At 36.3% G+C, this 21,403-nt stretch overlaps 1 protein-coding gene and 1 long non-coding RNA gene across 12 annotated transcripts in view; one reads left to right on the top strand and one right to left on the bottom strand.

Moving 5' to 3' along the window:
* LOC141397490 (uncharacterized) overlaps positions 1-21,403 on the top strand; it is an 82,053-nt gene that overhangs the window by 39,650 nt on the left and 21,000 nt on the right. The gene's annotated exons all lie outside the window — the stretch shown is intronic.
* LOC141397476 (uncharacterized) overlaps positions 13,587-21,403 on the bottom strand; it is a 655,384-nt gene continuing 647,567 nt past the window's right edge. For 9 of the 11 annotated variants that reach the window (XM_073973773.1, XM_073973783.1, XM_073973777.1 and 6 more), the window contains 4 exons: positions 18,516-19,783; positions 18,371-18,441; positions 14,328-14,428; positions 13,587-14,263 (listed from right to left, as the gene is read on the bottom strand). In XM_073973773.1, the coding sequence (XP_073829874.1) occupies positions 13,990-14,263; positions 14,328-14,428; positions 18,371-18,441; positions 18,516-19,783 (1,714 nt within the window). In that variant the 3' untranslated portion in view covers positions 13,587-13,989. Of the gene's footprint in view, positions 14,264-14,327; positions 14,429-18,370; positions 18,442-18,515; positions 19,784-21,403 lie in introns of those variants that run through there. The other 2 variants (XM_073973780.1, XM_073973781.1) reach the window with 2 other exon arrangements.

Raw genomic sequence — 21,403 nt, forward strand, 5'->3', positions numbered from 1 at the left:
AATTCTGCGTGCACCGCCATGTGGCATGTATTCATACGCCTTTTTAGCGGGTTCATCATCGCTCATTCTTATGATATGGCCTAGCCAACGCAATCGCTGCATCTCGATACGTTTAACAATATTCATGTCGTTGTATAGCAGATACAGCTCGTGGTTCATGCGACGTCGATATTCACCGTCAACGCAGATTGGTCCGTAGATCTTTCGAAGAATTTTTCTCTCAAACACACCAAGCACTGCCATGTCTGCTTGCGCAAGTACCCAGGCTTCGGAGCCATACATCAGCACGGGTAGTATCAGTGTTTTGTAGAGCGTTATTTTTGTTTGACGAGATGTGGCTTTGTTTTTAAACTGCTTACTTAATCCAAAGTAGCATCTGTTGGCCAATACAATTCTTCTTTTTATTTCACAACTGATGTCGTTTGTTGTGTTGACAGAGGTGCCGAGGTAGACGAAGTCTTTTACTACCTCAATATTATAGGAACCAACTTCCACAGTCGGTCCGAGCTCAATGGACACATTGCGCGTCGACACCATCAACTTGGTCTTCTCACCGTTTACCGCCAGACCCACTTTAGCAGATTCTCCTTCGACCTTTATAAAGGTATCAGTTACTTCTTTTACTGATCGACCCATGATGTCTATATCATCAGCATAAGCAAGTAACATGTGACTATTGGTGTAGATTGTGCCACTTCTTTTGACGTTTGCCTCTCGTATAACCTTTTCTAGCAGGATGTTGAAGAGGTCACACGAAAGGCTGTCTCCTTGTCTGAAACCTCTTTTGGTACCAAACTCTTCGGAGAGGTTCTTTCCTATTTTAACTGAGGACCTCGTGTCAGTTAAAGTCATTTTACAAAGCCGGATGAGCTTTGCGGGAATACCAAATTCAGACATGGCTTGGAATACCTTTGAGCGCAGCGGACTGTCGAAGGCTGCTTTATAATCGACAAAAAGGTGGTAGGTGTCGATCTGCATCTCTTGGGTCTTCTCCAGGATTTGCCGCAGGGTAAATATCTGGTCAATGGTGGACTTGCCAGGTCTAAAGCCGCATTGGTATGGTCCAATAATCTCGTTGACCATTGGCTTTAGTCGTTCGCACAATATCCCTGACACGATCTTGTAGGCAATAGGGAGTAGACTTATGCCCCTATAGTTAGAGCATACAGTCTTATCTCCCTTCTTGTGGACGGGGCACAGGATACTCAGGTTCCAATCGTCGGGTACTCGTTCTTCCTGCCAGATGGTGCTAACTAGCTGATGAATACACCTTATCAGCGTGTCGCCTCCGGTTTTGAACAGCTCGGCTGGTAAGCCATCGGCCCCTGCTGCCTTATTATTCTTCAGCCGATTTATTGCTGTCTTTACCTCATCTTGGCTGGGCAGTATACATTCAATACCATCTTCTGGGATTGGGACTGTGGTATCTTCGTCTTCTTCGCTGCTATTGGATACCAACAGATTTGAAAAATGTTCTTTCCATATCCTGAGTATACTATCTGTATCAGTTACCAAATTACCTTGCTGGTCTCTACAGGAGGATGTGCCTGTACCAAAGCCATCAGTTTGATGCTTGACTCTTTGGTAGAATTTTCGGACTTCATTCTGGCTCCTGTACATCTCGATTTTTTCACACTCCCGCTTTTCCATCTCTCTCTTTTTCCTGCGGAAAAGACGTTTCTCCTCTCTCCTTTTCTCCCTGTATCTCTCTCGTGCGCTACGCGTTGCTACGGATTGTAAAGTAGCCTTATATGCCGCATTTTTCTCTTCGGTGGCAGCACGACACTCCTCATCATACCATGGATTCCTTGGTGGAGGTCTCTGGTATCCAAGTATGGATTTTGCGGCTGTTTGCATGGAGTGGGCAATGCTTTGCCATTGCGCTGATATGTTATCGGGATGAGGAGGGCTTTGATTAAGCAATTGGGCTAGTTGAGTGGAATATGCTGTGGCTATCTGTTGTGATTGCAGCTTACCGATGTCTAACTTTCGTGTTGTGTCTGCTCGTACTTTGTTTGCTACGTTTAAGCGGGTGCGTACCTTTGCTGCAACAAGGTAGTGGTCCGAATCAATGTTTGCGCCTCGGAACGATCGTACATCCAACACGCTCGATGAATGTCTTCCATCTATCACAACATGATCAATTTGGTTTCTTGTTTTCTGATCTGGAGACAGCCAGGTGCCCTTATGAATATCGAGATGATTAAATCTGGTACTGCTAACTACCATGTTTTTTGCAGCTGCAAAGTCTATCAGTCTCATACCATTGTCAGATGTTTCACTGTGGAGACTGAATTTCCCGACTGTTGGGCCAAAGATATTCTCCTTTCCAATTTTGGCATTAAAATCGCCTAGAATGATTTTAATGTCATGGGCAGGGCAACGGTCATATGTTTCTTCTAAGCACTCGTAAAATATATCTTTGGTCTGTTCGTCCTTTTCTTCAGTGGGAGCATGAGCGCAAATAAAGCTGATGTTGAAGAATTTAGCTTTTATTCGAATTGCAGCAAGTCTTTCATTCACTGGAGTGAAGCTGGATACAAGATGTTTTAGTCTCCGACTAACTACGAATCCACAACCAAACTCATGCTTTACGTCATGGCAGCTATAATACAGTGCGTCACCTTTAGGTGTTGTTGTGACGCCTTTCCCAATCCATCGTATTTCCTGTATGGCAGTAATATCGGTCTTGTACTTTTCAAGTACGTCTGCCAATGCGAAGACTGCACCTTCTCTATAAAGAGTGCGAACATTCCAGGTGCAGATTCGCAGATCATGGTCCTTAAAACGTTTGCGGGGTTCGTCAACTTTAGAGGGGTTTGTTTTTCTTTTCTTTCGTTTTTTCATAGTAGGCTGTTTTTTCTAGGGGAGGGTTACTAACCCGACGCCCAAACCCAAGTTTTTAACGTTCTTATGGGTGAACGCGCGGCACATGTTAGCTCACTACCTTTAACGGGTGTTAAAGGCAGTTCCCCAGGTGACACCACGGGGAGGTCAGTGTCCACTTGGGATGAAAGAGGGACCAAGATAAATCCTGGGCTTTGCCATGTTAAAACCGGTCAGGACCGTTCCTTGGTATCTTCCATCCCCTACGTCATTTAGTAATATTCAATTTAAGATTGAAGAAAATAAAAGTGATTTGTTTTCTTTTTTGGTATTTTATTTTAAATTAGTTTTTATTCAGTTTAATGAATTGGGGTTTTTTACATACTTTTGTATTTGAATTGATAGATACAAAAGCTTTTAAGAATTAGAAAAATAAATTAATTATAAGATATATATGTAGATATAATAACTTTGCTTCCTATACTACTCACAACTGAAAGAAAATATATGGGTTAAAAATTGCCTGCCAATTACTGTTCCATGCTCCGAACGTTTTTTTATAAGAAAACCACAAAATGAAAGGAGTATAGAGTAGCAAAAGCTGGCTGCTGCTGGTTGAAGAAATTCGTAATAGACAGCATGTATGATTTATGATTTTTAAGGACTGTGGTTTTGTGTATATTTTGTTTGTTTTTGCTTAAAATTTAGTTTAATGAAAAATTTTTGTTTTCCGTTTTGCTCTCTTAAATTTAACTAAAAATATATTTTCTGAAGATTTAGTTGAATTGTTGTGCAAAATTCAACATTTATGTTTTTTGTTTTGTTTCATATCTTTGGTATTTGTATGGCTTCTTGCTGTATTTCTTAAATTGTATTTCGTCTTAATACTTTAAGTTACCATATAACCATTTTGATTAATTTTAATATTTACTTTTTTCCTTAAAATTTTATTACAGATTTATTTTTACAGTTGTTGTTTTATTTATTAATTTTAATTTTTGTTGTTTTTTTGGTATTTTATTATAAAATCAGTCTCAATACAAGCCATCTTAATATTTTTTGCCTAACATGTTTGTTTTTTGTTTCAATTCATTTGTTTTGTGTAGTTCTATTTTTCCTGTTTGTTTTCTTGCAATTTTAGCCTAATATTCCATTTGGTAACTAAATAGCTTAACTAAATATTTAATAATATTTTAATAGTATTTCTCGTTGGGTTTCTTAAGCAGTAATTTTAGTTTATATTCTTTGTCCCAATTGTCAGTAGATTATAGTAAAATTAACTTATTTGTTTTCTCTTCTTTTTAACTAAATTAGTGCTTAGTATTTTAGCTAAGTTTTGTTTTCTATAAATATTGTGCATTAGTTAAGTTTTGTTTTTGTATTCTTAATAAGATATTGCTTTTTAAAATATTTAGATTTTAGTTGCTAATTATGGTATGATTGATTTGAGATTTCAACAGAATTAAAAAAAATGGTGTGGAAGGGCATTGTCAGTGTTTTCAAGTATGTTTTTGAAATTTATCACATTTTTCATAAGGTTAGTGATTTTGTCAAAATAATCTGTTTTCCAAAACTGTGAAATGTTTATTCACCTCAGCTTCTCTTATACATGCTTGTTTCATAGTTTTGAACGTTTCTAATTTTCAAAAGTTCATTACATGAAAACACTTTATAATGGCATAGAGTTTTGCGAAAAACAAAACAGAAATGTATATTAAGGAGACTTCTGAGTAAAATAGGACATATTTTCACCAAGTAGTAGCATCTAATTTCCTTTATTTATTTTTTTTTTTATTTTTTAACTGACGCTCACAGAGATATCGCGCCTGGAAAAGTGGAATTCTGTAAAAACAATAAGCCAAAAAACACTCATAAGAATAAGATTTTTTTTGTTTTTTATCAGCTATCTACTAAAAAAAATTTGCATAGTGGGCTTGGGTTTTTGCTATGTAATATTAAAAATCAATCCTAGATTTTCTTGAAAATTTTCTGTATTAAGCTACGATTAATTACAAAAATTTTAAGTCATAGGATTCGCATAATTTTTGCTGATTTTTTTTTTAATTTTTCAATACAATTTTTCCTTTACACCAGTGTCAAACAAAATAAATAAATAAAATATTTTTTTAAGATTTGTTTTGTTTTATTTAGGAGTTTATTTTAAGCATCTTAAAAACTAATTCATTTTTCGATTTTGAACATGAATTAGCAATTATTGTACCAGCCGTAAAAAAACTAAGTTAAATAAATAAAATAAAAATAAATATTTACAGCTCTGGCATTATATGAAGAGAATCCTAGCCGAATAATCTACCAAATATTAAAGTGATATTTTCTTCAAAAGTTGATTATTTAAATACGGAAGAGGATTTGTATTTGAGATGTACAATGTCTTAACCCATCGCGCACAAAAAAACTTCATTCGGTAATAACCATCAATGCTTGTACAATAATTTCTGAACTATTCTCAAAATCGAAAAATCAATCAGGTTTTAAGACGCTTATGATAAATTCCTAAATAAATCCACAAAACAAATGTTGAAACATTTAATTTTTTACTTTTTTTTGTAAAATAACTAATGTTTCACACAGGTATAAAGGAACATTTGTATTGAAAAATTTTAAAAGATTAAGCAAAAATAGTAATCATTCTAATCCCACTACCAAATAGGACTTAAAATTTTTGTTTTTCTTATTTACACGCCAAAATTCCACCCAAGCCCACTGTGAAACTTTTTTTTATTTGTTATGAGATAGCTGATCAAAAAAAAAACAAACAAAAAATTAAAAAAATATTTTTTTTATTTGAAAATTTTGCCTTTTTTAGGGCGAAGATCATTTTTTATATTAATTTTTAATTAATTTCTAGTTGGAGTGATGCAAGTGAAAAAGGAAAGCCGACGATTCGAACCCACACAACCACCACTATGTGACATGCATGTTTCGCCTTTGGCTGAAGAGGCTCTGATATATGTATTTGGACCAATATTAAAGAAGTTATGAGTATTTTTTTGCCTATAGTTTTTATAGAATTCAACTTTTTCAAAGTGCGATATCTCTGGAGCCATTAGTTAAAAAATCTGAAAATATACTGAAATGTTTTGCTGATGAGTAGCATCACCACAGCAAAAAATCAAAAACCAATTTTTTAAAAAGTGTCCGATTTCATTCAGAAATCCCCATTTATATTTGAATGAAAATAATGATAGGTTTGTTCGCGTACTTTCCAAGTAATATTTGCAATTTCTTTTATGAGAAAACATGTTGTTTTCGAAATGAAAAACTAAAATGTATTCTTAAATAATTTCTCGTTAGAGTCAAGCTTAATGACCAATGATGCAAGTGAAAAAGTTATGATTTTGGCTCTGAATACTAACACGCCGTGACAACACTTTTTGTCATGTGTTTTTCAAGACGTGGTTCAAACCCCAACGTGGATCAAGCTAATTTTTATTTTTATTTGAAAATTTTGCCTACTAGGGCGAATATCATTTTTAATAAATTTCTCGTTAGAGTCGAGCTTAATGACCAATGATGCAAGTGAAAAAGGTAAGCCGAGCTTTAATTTCAAGCATCAAATATTCGGCTATAATAGTCGCCATTGAAGATTACGTTCTCACCGACATCATTTTGAAAAAATATGGGCTGATGGTTTCACCAGCGGACAAACCACAAGAAACTTTTTTTCTAAATAAGGTTGCTCTTAACCGAAATGCGGCTACTTTTCTTGTTTACATACCCATTAAGCCAGAAATGGGTCTCATCCCTGAACAAAATTAGGCTCGAAACACATTCCTCAAAGAAAGCGAATTTTCGCAAGTTGAACGATTTGCAAATATTGATCTATCGTAAGTCCTTAATAAATGAACCTTGGCTATACCAAAAAATTTTGAGCAAATTTCTGATTGAAGGAGAACTCGTAATATTAAATTACGTTAATATAAGTCTGGAAGAAAATTTTGAAAAAGTTTGAGAGATATGTATATAGCACACTAGCATTTTAGAATGTACCGGCAGGGTTTTTTAAAGCTTTTGGACCATTATCTCAAGAAGTTTGGGACAAGGGAGACTTCGGAAGACAGAAACGAATTACGTCCAAACATACTTTGGGGTATAAACCATTATTTCGATGTGGCAAATTTTTGGTCGTATCAGTCTAAAGGCTAAAAGGTATAAACATTAGATATTGCATTTGATGTCAAACCCTATCTCTCCGCCAAATTTAGCTTTGTGGGAATAATTGATATTTCCCAATGTATTTTTATTGGACTAGAAATCCTCTGAAATCAAAATATGGTATTTACCTGCACCAGATTTAAGCACATTGATACATGTACGTAAGGTCACGTGGCTGTCATCTGATCACCTCAAAAAGGAACCTGACCGATCATGTTTCAATATATGAAAACCACCAATCGACCCGAATCACTACGTTGATGTATCAAAGCTTTAAACAAGACTGAAGGTAGCCAATAAAATGCGAAAAAAGTTTTTGACTTCCTGACTTTAAGTAAGTATTGTAAGTATTTTCTCCCACCCAAAAGTATAGGGTTTAGGGTAGCTCGTCTTTAAAGACTGAAAACTACAACCTGAAAATGGCCTCTTATTGGAAATAACTAGTTCCAATTCTTAAGCTTAGTTTTGCAAATAATACTTAACTTTCTTTCAAATATTTATATTCAGTTGAGATTTAACACATCAAATGACATGGAATAAATGATGGATGTGATTAAAAATAATAGATGAAATAAGGAGTGATTGTAGTGAATTTTTAGTTTGTAATTAATTTGGTTTTGTTTTTCTTGTTAATTTTTGTTGTTGTTGTAATAATAATAACAAACACAGCGCAAATTGTTGAGCACACCATTATGTTTTTTTGTTTTGTTTTATATTTTGTTTGGTTTATTAACTTTAATTACTAATTTATTTAATCTAATCATTTATCTAAGTTTTGTTTCTATCTTTTACAAGGAATATATTTCATTCTATTTATGGATTCTTTTGGAAAAGCAATACTCAGGTAATTGATGGTAACAATGTTCCTTCCCAGTATAATTAATCCTTACTAAATAATGGGTTTTATGGTACTTTTTGGTAGTAGTAACTACTTTCAAAACCCCATACTAACCCATTAGTTTTACAAGGGCATGTCGCAATGACCTACTAGTTATTCTGTGGCCATATTTTTATTTTATTTAACTTTATTTTGCCCTCTGCTGGATTTGATCCTGCGTACTTCTGATTTGCAGCCGAACACAATACACACTCTGGAACGCGTACGAACATTAAGGGTTGTTTAAACGTTAACATATGTACCACAATCTGTTCTTTATTTTGTTAACCCAAGTGCACAGTGACCTCCCCGTGGTATCACATGGGCAGCTGCATTCAACACCCGTTAAAGGTAGTGAGCTAACATGTGCCGCGCGTTCACCCATAAGACCGTTAAAAACTTGGGTTGGGTGTTGGGTTCGTAAACCACCCTTAAAAAACATCGTACTATGAAAACACAAAGAAGAAAAAAACAAACTGTTTTGAAGTTGACTACACCAAAAAACTTTTTGAGGACCATGATCTGGAATATTCGAACTCTTTATAGAGAAGGTGCAGTTTACGATCTGTCATTTTTACCTGGAAATTACAAGATCTATATTACTATTATATAGGAAATACGATAGACTGGGAAAGGAGTCACGACAACAACTAAAGGTGACGCATTTCATCATGGCAGTCGAAGGTTAAAACATCTGGTCGGTGGTTAAAACATCTGGTCACCATCTTTACACCGTTGAATGAAAGTCAAAAAAAAAAACACAATTTTTCAACATCAGAAGACATTGACGAGCAGACCAAAGATAATGTACATATGTTACGAGTGTTTAGAAAAGAAACATACTACAATTGTCCTGTCTAGACATTAAAGTTATTCCAAGCGATTTCAATGGCAAATCTTTGGCCCAACCGTCGGTAAATGCAGTCTCCACAGGAAAACATCTGACAATCTTATGAATCTGATAGACTTCGCAGCGACAAATAAAATTTAAGCCTCTTTACATTTATAAGGGCACCTGTCTGCCACCTGACAAAAAATAAGAAATTAAATCGATCATGTTGTGGTAGGTGGAGGGCATTCATCGAGCGTGTTGGATGTACGATCGTTCCGAGGAGCAAACATCGACTCAGATCACCATATTGTTGTAATAAAGGAATGTATCCGATTAAATGTAGGAAATAAAATACGAACATACACAACACCGAAGTTGGACATCGGTAAGCTGCAATCACAGCAGATAGCCGCAGCTATATTCGACTCAACTTGCCAAAATGAAAACACTTCTCGTTCCCACAACATATCAACACAGTGTGCAAAGTATCGTACACTCCATGCAACAACCACAAAATCCATTCTTGGATACCCGAGACCTCTTTCACGGTACCTAAAGTATGACCTGTAGTATCATGCGCTACCTTTAGAGCAGGAAAATGAGAGAAATGGAAACGAGTAAGAGCAGCGTTAAGGTCGGCCAGGCCAAACTTGTTATACCCTCCACCACGAGTTGTATTTAAGTAAAATGGAACAATTAGTTTCCTTTCGTTTATGAAGAAGACTAAATACAAAAACTTCAAAATACAGAAATTCGGGAGGTACTGTGCCATGGGGCTATATCAAAACGTCGACCTACAAATTTCTGCCGGAAAGTTTTTAGACTCAAAGCGGACTAAATACGAAATTTCCGATATTTCGGTAAAACCTTTAACCTACAGACAATCAAAAGGTACGCTTCTATGGGGGATATAGGAACCCTAGGACCTATACTGATAATTCTCTGCAGGAATATTTTATAGCTCCATGGAAGACTTAATAACAAATTTCAAACTTTCGGTGGGATATTGACGTCACAACCTTCGAAATTACGAAAATTGGGAGGGGGCTATACCGAAACGTTGACCTATACCGACGAATTTCAGGCAGAAAGGCCTTTACCTACCGACAAATTTCTGGGGGAAAGTTTCATACCCCCAACGAAAACTAAATACCAAATTTTAGCCATCTCTGATTTTTTTAGCCCTTCAAAACACCGAAAATCGGAAGGTATGTTATATGGGGGCTATTTGGCCACACATAGGGGGGGACAATATGAAGGTGCGGACGTAAACCGACAAATTTCTGGGGGAAAGTTTCATACCCCCAACGAAAACTAAGTACCAAATTTCAGCCATTTCGGTGTTATAGTAAGGCTAAAACCTACAAAATACAGAAAATCGGGTGGTACCGTTCTATGGTGGCTATATCAAAACGTGAACCTGTAATACCAAACATCCTAGGAGTAATAGAACCTTCTACACCAAATTACAAAGTTCTACCTTAAATTGCGAGCTGTATCTTGATTTCAACAGACGGACAGAAGGACATGATTATATCGATTTAGAATTGTACCCCGATCAAGAATATATATACCTTATATGGTCTCCGGTGAAACAAACGGATTGACAAATTGAGTTATACCTTCCATATTAAGGTGAAGTGTATAAAAATTATTATTATCCATTTTTTTTTTTTTTTTGAAGAAGTATGTTGGACTTCTTGGAATCCGCATAACCAAGTTTGCTTGCAACTAGCCGCAACTTATGCCAAGAAATGCCTGGAAAATTTAGCTTAAATCCCCAAAATCTGGGGGTACAGTTATATGGGGGCTATATCGAAACGTATACCTATGTTCACAATTTTTGGTGGAAAGATGTATGACCACCGAAAATCTCCAATGTCTAATTTCAGCTTATTTGGTCTGAAAATGTGGATAAAATCCTCCATATGGGAAGTGCTAAATTACAACTAATTTGGTAGGAAAGTGAGGCTTAAATCATCAAAATACCCAAAATCTGGAGCTACTGTTATATGGGGGCTATACCTAAACATGGTTTTAAACACTTCAACAGCAACACTTCCGGCAAAGAAAACCGCCAACTACACGTTTTTTTTTTTTTGATCTGCGGGAATAAAAATAAGTCATTAGACTCGTCAAAAAAGCTCTAGTTGGAGCCGATGTGTCAGGGTCGCCGCATTGTCATTCTGCTTAATGACTCCTTCTCTCTTGTTCGTTGTTAAAAATTCTTCGAAGACTTCAGGCAAACAAATTTTGGTGTACTACTCAGAATTGACCGTCCTACGTTGTTTAGGCGGAGTAGTCGCCACATTGCCAGATTTTCCAAAGAAACAGGCGACCATTTGCTTAGAAATGCTGCTTCCACGAACAACATTCTTCGGAGGGAAGGTACCCCACCCACAAAATTTGGAAAAGCGTCAATAATCGTCAACGTGTTCCAAAACTAGGTTTTGTTACCGTTTAATGCGATTTTATTCGCTGGCAACATAAGATATAAAACCCACAGCAATAAATCTAACCCAATCTCACTTAAATACCGCTATAAAAACACCTTTCACAAGATGATAGTTTTCCCTATGGTTATCGAGTTTGCAATAATACAGCAAGGTAAAGCTGGGTACACATTGCCAGCTTTGAATGACAGCTTAGCTCAAATAGTGCTTACTTGACAGTGCGACCGTCCACGTTTGTCGATACACGTAAATTTTGGGTGTTGGGCAGTCGGAAATCGATGAAAACTGTCATTCAAAAACCGCCTAAAGAGGGCAGTAGTAGAAAGTTAAGAAACCTGGGCTCATAAATTTTTTTCACAACGAAATGTATGTATATATAATTCATATTTTATCTCGAAAACATTTCAAGGAAGATTTTCATCCATTAACAATCCCAAACGAACATTTTCAGCTGATGTAATTCGACGGCGAGGAAAAAACTATTAAAATACCTGTGTTCAAGGTATGTGTATAAATATAGCCAATCCGTCTGGAAATTGCTATAGAACATTAAAAAAACTTATAAAATCGAGCTTGGAACTTTGTTTTCCTTAAAGTTTTTCGTGAAATTTTGGTCAAAATGTAGTTATCGCCTTTTATCTCATGCATTTCTAGCTTAGGTGAAAAATCGTCATTTTGGACCATAAAATCGTCAAATCGTCGTTTTTTTCAATTTTGGTCCAAAAAATCGTCAAAATGACGATTAATCGTCAAATTCGGCAACACTGACCCCACCTCCTCCGAAATTCATCAAAATATATTTTTTTATTTTCTCCATGGGACAACTTTGAACATTGTCTGTCATTCGTTCAGTAGTTTTATAGATATAACATATTTAAAAAAGTGGGCGTGGTCGGGTATTTATGCCTAAATAAGTACGGAAGGTCGGAGACATAACCACAACTAATATACTCATATATTATATTAGGAATCTTTTTACACCCTCCACCATAGCATGGAGGGTCTATTAAGTTTACTTTCCTGTTTGTAAAGCATCGAACTAAACATTTGCGACCATATAAAAATCTAAGACGATTTAGCCATATCCGCCTGTTGTAATCACTATAGCGTCCGCAATAATTGAGATAGAATGTTAAATGAGAGAGAATGTTACATTTTCTGATCGAATTAACTGAAATTTTACATTTGAGGTTCCCAATGACCAAAACAGAAAGAAATCCACTAAAAATGTCAAGATAGGACCACGTTTTTTTACAGCCCCCATATAACGGTACCTCCCGATTTAAGGTATTTGTAGGATTTCCCCCAAATTGACTCCAATTTGGCCCTAGGAGTTTCAAGAGGTCAAAAAATTGCCAAGATAGGCCCACGTTTTGGTATAGCCCCCATAAAACGGTATCCCACGATATTCGGTATTTTGAAGATTTTAGCTAAAATTGTTGACCGAATTTGCTGAAATTTGACAGTTGAGGTTCTCAGTGGTCCCAAAACTACTACCATATAACGGTACCCGCCGATTTTCGGTATCTTGAAGATTTAAGCTACAATTTTTAACCGAACTAGCTGTAATTTGACTTGAGGTTCTCAGTGGTCCCGAAACTTTTCCACTGAAAATTACCAACATAGGTTCATGTTTTGGTATATCCCTCATATAACGGTACCGACATTCGATATTTGGAGGATTTTCGCTACAATTTTTGAACAAACTACCTGAAATTTAACATTTGAGGTTCTCAACCGAAAATCGAAGCTTTTGGTAGAGCTCCTATATAACAGATTCTCACAATTTTTGGTATCTTGAAGATTTGTACTAAAATTTTTAACCGAACTAGCTGTAGTTTGACATTTGAAGTTCTCAGAGGACCCGAAACACCTTCACCAAAAATCATCCACATTCATTTTTAGCAGCAGATTGAAGAAAGTTTTAGATACGTTTTTTACCTAAATTAGGCATTTGGGTCGAATAATTTTTGCACTTAACGGGAAACTAATTAATCCATTTTAATTCAGAATATTTTGTGGTGGAGGGTATCAAAAACTCGGCCCGGTCGTACTTAAGGCTTTTTACATGTTAGTATTCATCACATAAAATTATGAACATTATCTCTATTAAACCCAATACTTAAATCAATCATCTGAGTTATGCCTTTTCGGTGTTTTTGTTTGGAAATGGGAAAGGATGATATCCTTATTGCATACATATATTCGAAAAATAACTACATATGTATTTCCTTAAATTAGTTTTTAAATGAAAATTAAATAATGACAACATTGTAACACTTCTTAACTATCAATTTTAGATATTAAAATGTGAATACGTATCTATGTGAGAATGTGTGTTTGTGTGTATCTATTTCTGCATTAGATTAGGGCTTTAAATTATCTTATCATTAATACCACAATATTTACGTTTTAGTGCCAATTTTATTTTTTGTTTTAATTATCCTCTCGTTTTTTTTTTGCGTCGTCTATAGGCTATCCGATTTTTTTAAATTTAATTCTACATAAGAGTATATATATATATGAAGGACAAAATCAATTCCATTTTGTAGTTAAGGTGTCACTATATTAAACTGCACATACACAACACAAAAATGTCCGTTAGTGGGTGTGTGGTAGTGAATGTTATTGGTATATGTGCGAAGGGGAAGTTACTCTTAAATACTAAAAGTTCTAACCTATTATATACACTTTACACTTTTTTGTTTTTTTTTTTTTTCTTTTTGCTTTGCTACATACATACATATGTATCTATGGAAATATATGATTTAAGCTTCTAGAAAAAACTACTTGTATTCGACATACTCTCATGTATGTCATGTCATTTAATCACTTGTTAAGTCATCTCCAATCAAACTACGATCCATGCCCTTCCAATTGCTGGTATTCATTTCGGCTGCCGTTATACCATATGCCTCGCTGGGAAGACGTTTCTGTCGACACAATGTCAATCGTGTCTTATTCGGTGATGTTGGTTGTAGCAGTGGCGATGATGCCTGTGGTGAGTCCATGTCATCGGTATTCTCTTCAGGACAACTATCCGATGGTGAGACAATACGTTCGCGGGTTTTTATTGATTTTTCTAAACGTCGCAAAAATCTATTTCGAAGGAAGAATATTATAAACATACATTGAATAAGAAACTTTAGGTATGGAGGTTTACCTGATTTGGATTCCAATGGCTCTTAAACGATTTATTTTACACTTAGGTTTTGGTGGATCTTCCTCCTTAACAATGCTGGGTGAAATTCGTCTTAAGATTGACTACATAAAGAAATTAGAAAAAGAAAATAATTGAAATTTAATTTCAAGGGACTTTCAGCTTTCCGATGACAAATGAGGTTGGAGCGTGTATCAATTGTCATAGGAGTAGTTTAAAGCTAACGTACATTGATGAATTTACATATATTTATACCAAATTTTATCTGTTTTCCATCATTATATTATCTCAATTTTAATTTGGCTTTTAGTGCTGAACTATTACGTTTTATTCTCCATATATATGAGAACTAAAGATGGGCGAGTGTCACCATCGTGACACGAAACAACAACAACTGAGCGCATAAATAACTTAGCACTTTAGTTATTATCAAGTATTAAAAATTTTAAACAACAAAATACTTTATATTGGGATGTACTGTTATATGGAACTATACCAAAACGTTGGTAATTTTTATGGAGAAGCTTTTTTGGTCATTGGGAGTATCAAATTTCAGCTAATTCGATCAAAAAATGTGGCTAAAAGCCTCAATGTACTTTAAATCGGGAGGTACGGTTATATGGGTCCTACATCAAAAATTTGACCAATCTCCACTATTTTTGGTACAACAGTTTTTGGATTTCTTGAAACTCCAAGTGCCAAATTGGAGCCTTTTTGTGCGGAAAATGTAGCAAAATTCCTCAAAATACCTCAAATCGGGAAGGACGGTTATATGGGTTTTATACCAAAACGTGGACCTATATTGACAATTTTTAGTTGAGAAATTTCTTGGCCATTGGGAACTTGAAATGTCAAATATCGGTCAAAAAATCTAGCTAAAATTCTCAAAATTCGATAAAATACACTTGACCAGCCTATGGAAGAAATACACTCGGGTGCAAAATTTTAGCGTTCTATCTCAATTATTGTGGACGCAAGTGTGATTACAACGGACGGACATGACTAACATGTATCCTGATCAAGAATATATGGGGATTTCTAAGTGAAATCGTACACTTTTTCAAAATGAGGTTTTGATTTCCTTTATTTTATTTCAGTATATTTTCAGATTTTTTATGACTAAATGTTCCAGAAATAGCACGCCTTGAAAAAGTCGAAATCTGTAAATACTATATGCAAAGAAACACTCATAACTTCTTTAATATTGGTCCAATTTAAATTTTTTATGTTTTATCAGCTATTGTGCACAGTGGGCTAGGACGCAATTTTCGCGACTTAATATTTAAAATCAATTTTTTACAATGAATCAATTTTTGAAAAATTTTAAAAAATGATGAAAACATATGTTTCTTAGGTTGGCAAGCCACACTTACATACATTCGTTTTTTGCCAAGTGGCTCGGGAGTGTCGCAATCGGCTACTTGTGCATTTCTCTAATGAGGAATATGAAAATATCCGCCACTGAATCTACCGTTCATCACTTAGGCTGTTGAACGAAACCCTGAACATATTGGTCCCTGTTGACCTACACCATTCTAGACCTCCAAATACCCCCAATATATGGGAAAGAAGGTCCTTAAGTTGTTTGGGACATACTCATACTTGTTATGCAAACATACTCAAAGTTCAAATGTGTCCAAACCGCGCCCTGAAGACTGCAGTATAGTCCCTCCATATGATAGCACTGTGCCATCTTCATGAGGAGGCATTTATTTCCACGGTATATCAGCACACGAAAGGTTTTCATGATCTAAGAAGAAAGGTTAATGGTACAAACGAGAATCGCTCGATTGTTGGGTATTTTGGGTAGGTTTGAATACATCTCGCGATGTATGATGCCTACCTAAAGGGGACCCTAAAAGTGTAATTTTTCGGAAGCGTTAATGAGTATTAGAACCCCGCAAAGGGAACACTAACAATAGTTGTGAATTTTCAAACAACCCATGTTAGTCTGAACTAAATAGATTTTTTCCGCGTAGTTCAAGAACCGTCATTGGTTTGAACTTAAGAATTAAGTGATTTTAAACAGATTTCTCCGCGAAGTTCAAACCCCGTTGTTGGTCTGAACTTAATAATTATGTGATCTTTAATATATTTCTACGCATAGTTCAAGAAACGTCGTTTGTGTGCACTTAAGAATTAAGTGGTCTTAATAGATTTTTCTGCGTAGTTCAAGAACCGTCGTTTCTCTGAACATAAGAATTAAGTCATTTCCAGTAGATTTTCCCGCGAAGTTTAAAAGCCATCGTTGGTCTGAACTTGAGAATTAAGTGATCTTTAATAGATTTTTTCCGCGCAGTTTAAGAACCGTCGTTGGTTTGAACTGAAGAATTAATGGCATGTTTCACTAAAGCGATTCGAATGCAAATTCGTTCCAACTACTACCAAACTTCTGTTTTTTAAAAAATTTTGGAAATGTTTTTATTTTCAATCAAACAAACATTTCCTACAACAACAGGAGTTTGGTAGTAATTCGAACGAATTTGAATTCGAATCGTCTTAGAGAAACAGGTCATAAGTTATTTTAACTAGTTTTTTCCCGCGAAGTTCAAGAGCCGTCCTGAGCCACAACATAAGGAAAAGTTACCGAAATCTCGTTCAAGAGCCGTCGTGGGCCAGAACATAAGGAAAAGTGATCCCGTACCTCGTTCAAGAGTCGTCGTTGGCCAGAACATAAGGAAAAGTGATCGAAATCTTGTTCAAGAGCCGTCCTGAGCCAGAATATAAGGAAAAGAGATCGAAATATCTTTCCAGAGCCGTCGTGAGGCAGAAGTGATCGATACCTCGTTTAAGAGCCGTCGGGGGCCAGAACATAAGGAAAAATGATCGAAACCTCGTTTAAGAGCCGTCGTGGGTCTGAACATTAGGTAAAGTAATCGATACCTTGTTCAACAGCCGTCGCGGGCCAGAACGTAGGACCTGACACCTGTAAGCCGCAGAGTTGACGTCATCCTCACCGCCACAGCACCGAAGCGGCCCACATCCAAGACGAACCAGCCGTGACCGAATCTCAGCGCAGTAGGATAATTAGAAATTTGATAGTGTATGTGCCGCTGAATAGTAAGCGTAAAGAGGGCACTCACTATCAAATTTGTTTGTCAAGTCGATGAACCCATTCTGTACGTATGCACTTGACAAGTGTGTAGTAAAACATCCAATCAATCAGTAATCGAAATCTTCAAATTTCCTTAAAAACTTAATGAATTTAAATGTTGTTTATTTCTTCACAAGCACTATATTCTAGTTTCAAAAATTGGTTTCCGACAATCTTAAACATGAACTATATTCATCGGTTTTATGGGGGTTCATTTTGAAAATCAAAACTGAAAAATTTACATTCTACTACAAATATTGACAATAAAATTTAATAGTGAGTGGCCTGCTTAAAGACCTCAACTCACCTATCAATCATGCTGTCGGGCCGATGAACCTTTTTTGTATGGGTGTGCATGACAAGCTTGTAGCAAAGCCTTCAGTCAATCTTAAAATTTTTCTCCAAAAATAAATTAATTTTAAATTTTTCTTTGTTTTTTTTTTTCACAAACATTATTATTTGTTTTTGAAAATTTGAAAATAAACACAATTCACCCACTGATGGGGGTTCATTTTGAAATCAAAAATATTTTGATTTTCATCAGTTTTGAAAAACTCACACATGCATTCTCAAATTTTCGACAAATGCTGTCGGGCAGACTGATAGGTGAGTGGACGCCTTTAGAATGTGTAACCAAACCCCTTTATTTCACTCTCAGTCAGTCACTTCAATAAAAAATTTCTGTGGCGAACCCATGCATGCAAGTCTATCCCAGCTACCAGAGCAAACTTGTCGTTACACATTGGAAGACGGCTAGTTGGAGCCCAATTGGAGGGCATACATCTAGTTTTGGTGGTTAGGAATGTTTTAATTGATGTTGGGTCCGGACTAGAAACGTGGGTTTTCAAACAATATTTTAAGAGATTAAATTTTCCAAAAGGTGACATAAAAAAATTCGAACCGGTCAAACTAAATACCATTTAAAGTTTTCTTGCATTTCGAAATAACTTACATCAGCCACCTCATCTTCACTGAGACTTTCTTGTTTTCTGGGCCTCTTCTCACGGTTGGGTGAATTAAGACCTGTAAATTGAAAATAAGAAGCAAACGAAATTTAAATGTGCCCACTGGCACGAAAACAAAGTCCATTAACTTACGTCTTGGCAAAGGTCTAACGGTTAACTCTTTTGTTGAATTTATACTTTCCGATGATGACGAACTACTCGCTACAGCATGACGGGTTAATAAACGTCTTTTGGGACTCTTGCGTGTCGTTACTGTAATGGCAGGGCATGGATGGTGATGTGAGTGGCAATGCTTATTGCAGACGTGAGCTATACTGCTGGGTGTCGATGATGTGTTCAGCGATTCCTTTGATGGCACATCAAGTTGTTGTTTCGTTGGCGATTGGGTTGTCGAACATTTCGATGATTTACGTTCTCGCTTCTTGCTACTACTACGCCGTTGAAATGATTGGGCCGATGTTCCTTTGCCATCGGACGATGGAAAATCATATAATCCATCGGAATCAGTGAATGGCAATTGATCTTTACGTCCATAGAAATGTGGCGAGAAGCGACCAATGCCGGCACGTTCACTCAATGGGCTTTCGGAACGTGACGACACCGGTGATAGGGTTTTGTCACCACAACCATCGATTTGTATCACAATTGAAGGCAGTTGCAGCTGGGCCATTTGTGGTACACAGCTAGATGTACAGGCTCCCGATGATGAAGCCAAAGTGCAGGGCGGTGGTTCTTCAACTTCGATTAGGACTTCTTCATCCAGAAACATGTCAAATCGTCGATGGCTTAAACGGGTCTCATCCAATTTTTCGTCCACATGATCTGTACCGATACCTTCATCATTTGATTCGATTAGAATATCATCGGAAAAGGTTTCCGAGTCTGATCGGGGACGATGACCATGTAAGCGATCCGTTTTAGCACCACCACCGGCGGCAGCTGCACCACCTGTGCACTTACCATTCGTAATGTTCTCTTTGCAACTTGGCAGTACCGATGATTTTCGTCGATTCATAAGATTCACATGTAGGGATAACCCCGCTCCCGAATGACCACTGCCAGGCGGTTCATCCATTTCGTTGGGATAGAGGGGATTACTGGAGCCACAACGGCTTGGTCCAGGACTGGCCATGCTCGAGTAACCCGAGGAGCTTAAATTGCTCTCCGATATAGTGCGATCCGCACGAGTGCACATTGTAAACGGACTTAGATAGCACATGCCGACCGGATTGGGTGGCATAAGACCCCCCGGGCCACCACCACCACCCATAATAGTCTTGGGAGCCGGCGACAATGGCTCTGTGTCCGATTCAAGTTCGCTCATGTTCGATGTTACCGTTATCATGGGCGGAACAAATGGAAAATCCAGAGATGTGGGTTTCTCAAATTGCTTTAAGAGCCTGCAAGAAAGATATTTTGATAAAAAGAAAAACACCAAAAATTAAATCGTAAAATTTAAAATCGTAACATCATTTTATTATATGGCATCCATTAGAATCTAAAATGAAAAAAGATTCAAATTTTATTTACATATACATAGAGAAAACACAACATGGCGCTCGGCAAAAATATTCTACCGCGTTAGTACAAAAAAGAAGAGTTTACTAAGTTACTTAAAATTAAATCGCAATCAAATTGAAATACTCAACATTTTCCATTATCTTTTCGTTTCTTTGAACTGAGATGCACAAAAGAAAATTTGTGTTAATTGTTTGATTTGTTGTATTCACTGTTGTCGTGTTTTGTTTGGCTGTGTGTATGTGTGTAGATTGTGTTGGATGGAAGTTTTCTTGTAATAAATTTTATAAAAAAAATGTAAAAAAAATCTAGATTAGATAAAGCTTCTAGAACTATATTATATCAATCAAAAGCCAAATTAGTTCAAGAAGATTAGCCCAAAGGAAACTCAACGAAAATACGGAAGAAAAATTAAAATGTATGAATGTAGTTGTATGCCGAACATATACTATTCAGGAAGTTATCCCTGGCCATAAAAGTTGCTTAGAAAGAAGAAAGTGACGGAATTAGTTAATTTGTCAGTATCAAGTATGTCTCAGCAAGGAATTCAAAATACCTAAAATAAGTCAAATAATCGTACGTTACTATATTTCTAGAAATTTAATTGGAAATTATAATTTAGTACAAAATATCAGTTAACTGAAAGGCATTTCCCTGATCAAACGCTCAATATTATGAGAACTGTCCGACCATAACTGTGAGCAGCAGGGTCTTGCAGGTTTTTGTCCCATAAAAGTTAAGAGTTTTTTATAACAAGTAAGAACGGCGTTATGTCCGGCCGGCACGAACTTTTTATACCTTCCACCACCACTGTATTGAACTACTAAGCTCTTTATCTACGTTAAGTATAAAAATCTAAAATGCAGCAACACTATTTAAAAGAGTTCATCGTTGTTCTTTCTGCCTAACACAATACCAAGTTACAACAATCTCGGTTCCAAAATTTGACTAAAACCCCTCGAAATACATAACATTGGGCAATACCGTTTCATGGTTTCACTAAAACCTACAAAATTCCAACTAACAACCAATTCGAAAGGACAAAACTCAGGTGGAAAGTTTTAAATCCTCTACGAAAACTAAACACCAAATTTCAGCAATTTCAGTGGGATGTTAAGGCTAAATCCTTCAAAATAGCGAAAATCGGGAGCTAAAGTTGTATGGGGACTATATGTAGCCGTGGAGATATACCGACTAATTTCTGGTGGAAAGTTTTTTACCTCCAACGAAGACTAAATCGCAAATTTTAGCCATTTCGGTGGGATGTAAAGGCCACAACCTTCAAAATACCGAAAACCTGAAGGTACCGTTCTATGGGGACTATATGAAGATGTGGACCTATACCGAAAAATTTTACCACATTTCAGATATTTCGGGGGGATATTGTGGCCACAACCTTCAAAATACCCAAAATCGCTCTGTGGGGGCTACATGAAGACGTGGACCATACCGTCAATTTCAGACGAAAAGTTTTATGCCTCCAACGAAGACTAAACACCAAA

Source organism: Musca autumnalis, unplaced genomic scaffold (genome assembly GCF_047663935.1).
Source record: "Musca autumnalis isolate F117 unplaced genomic scaffold, ASM4766393v1 scaffold_3, whole genome shotgun sequence".
Classification (NCBI taxonomy): domain Eukaryota; kingdom Metazoa; phylum Arthropoda; class Insecta; order Diptera; family Muscidae; genus Musca; species Musca autumnalis.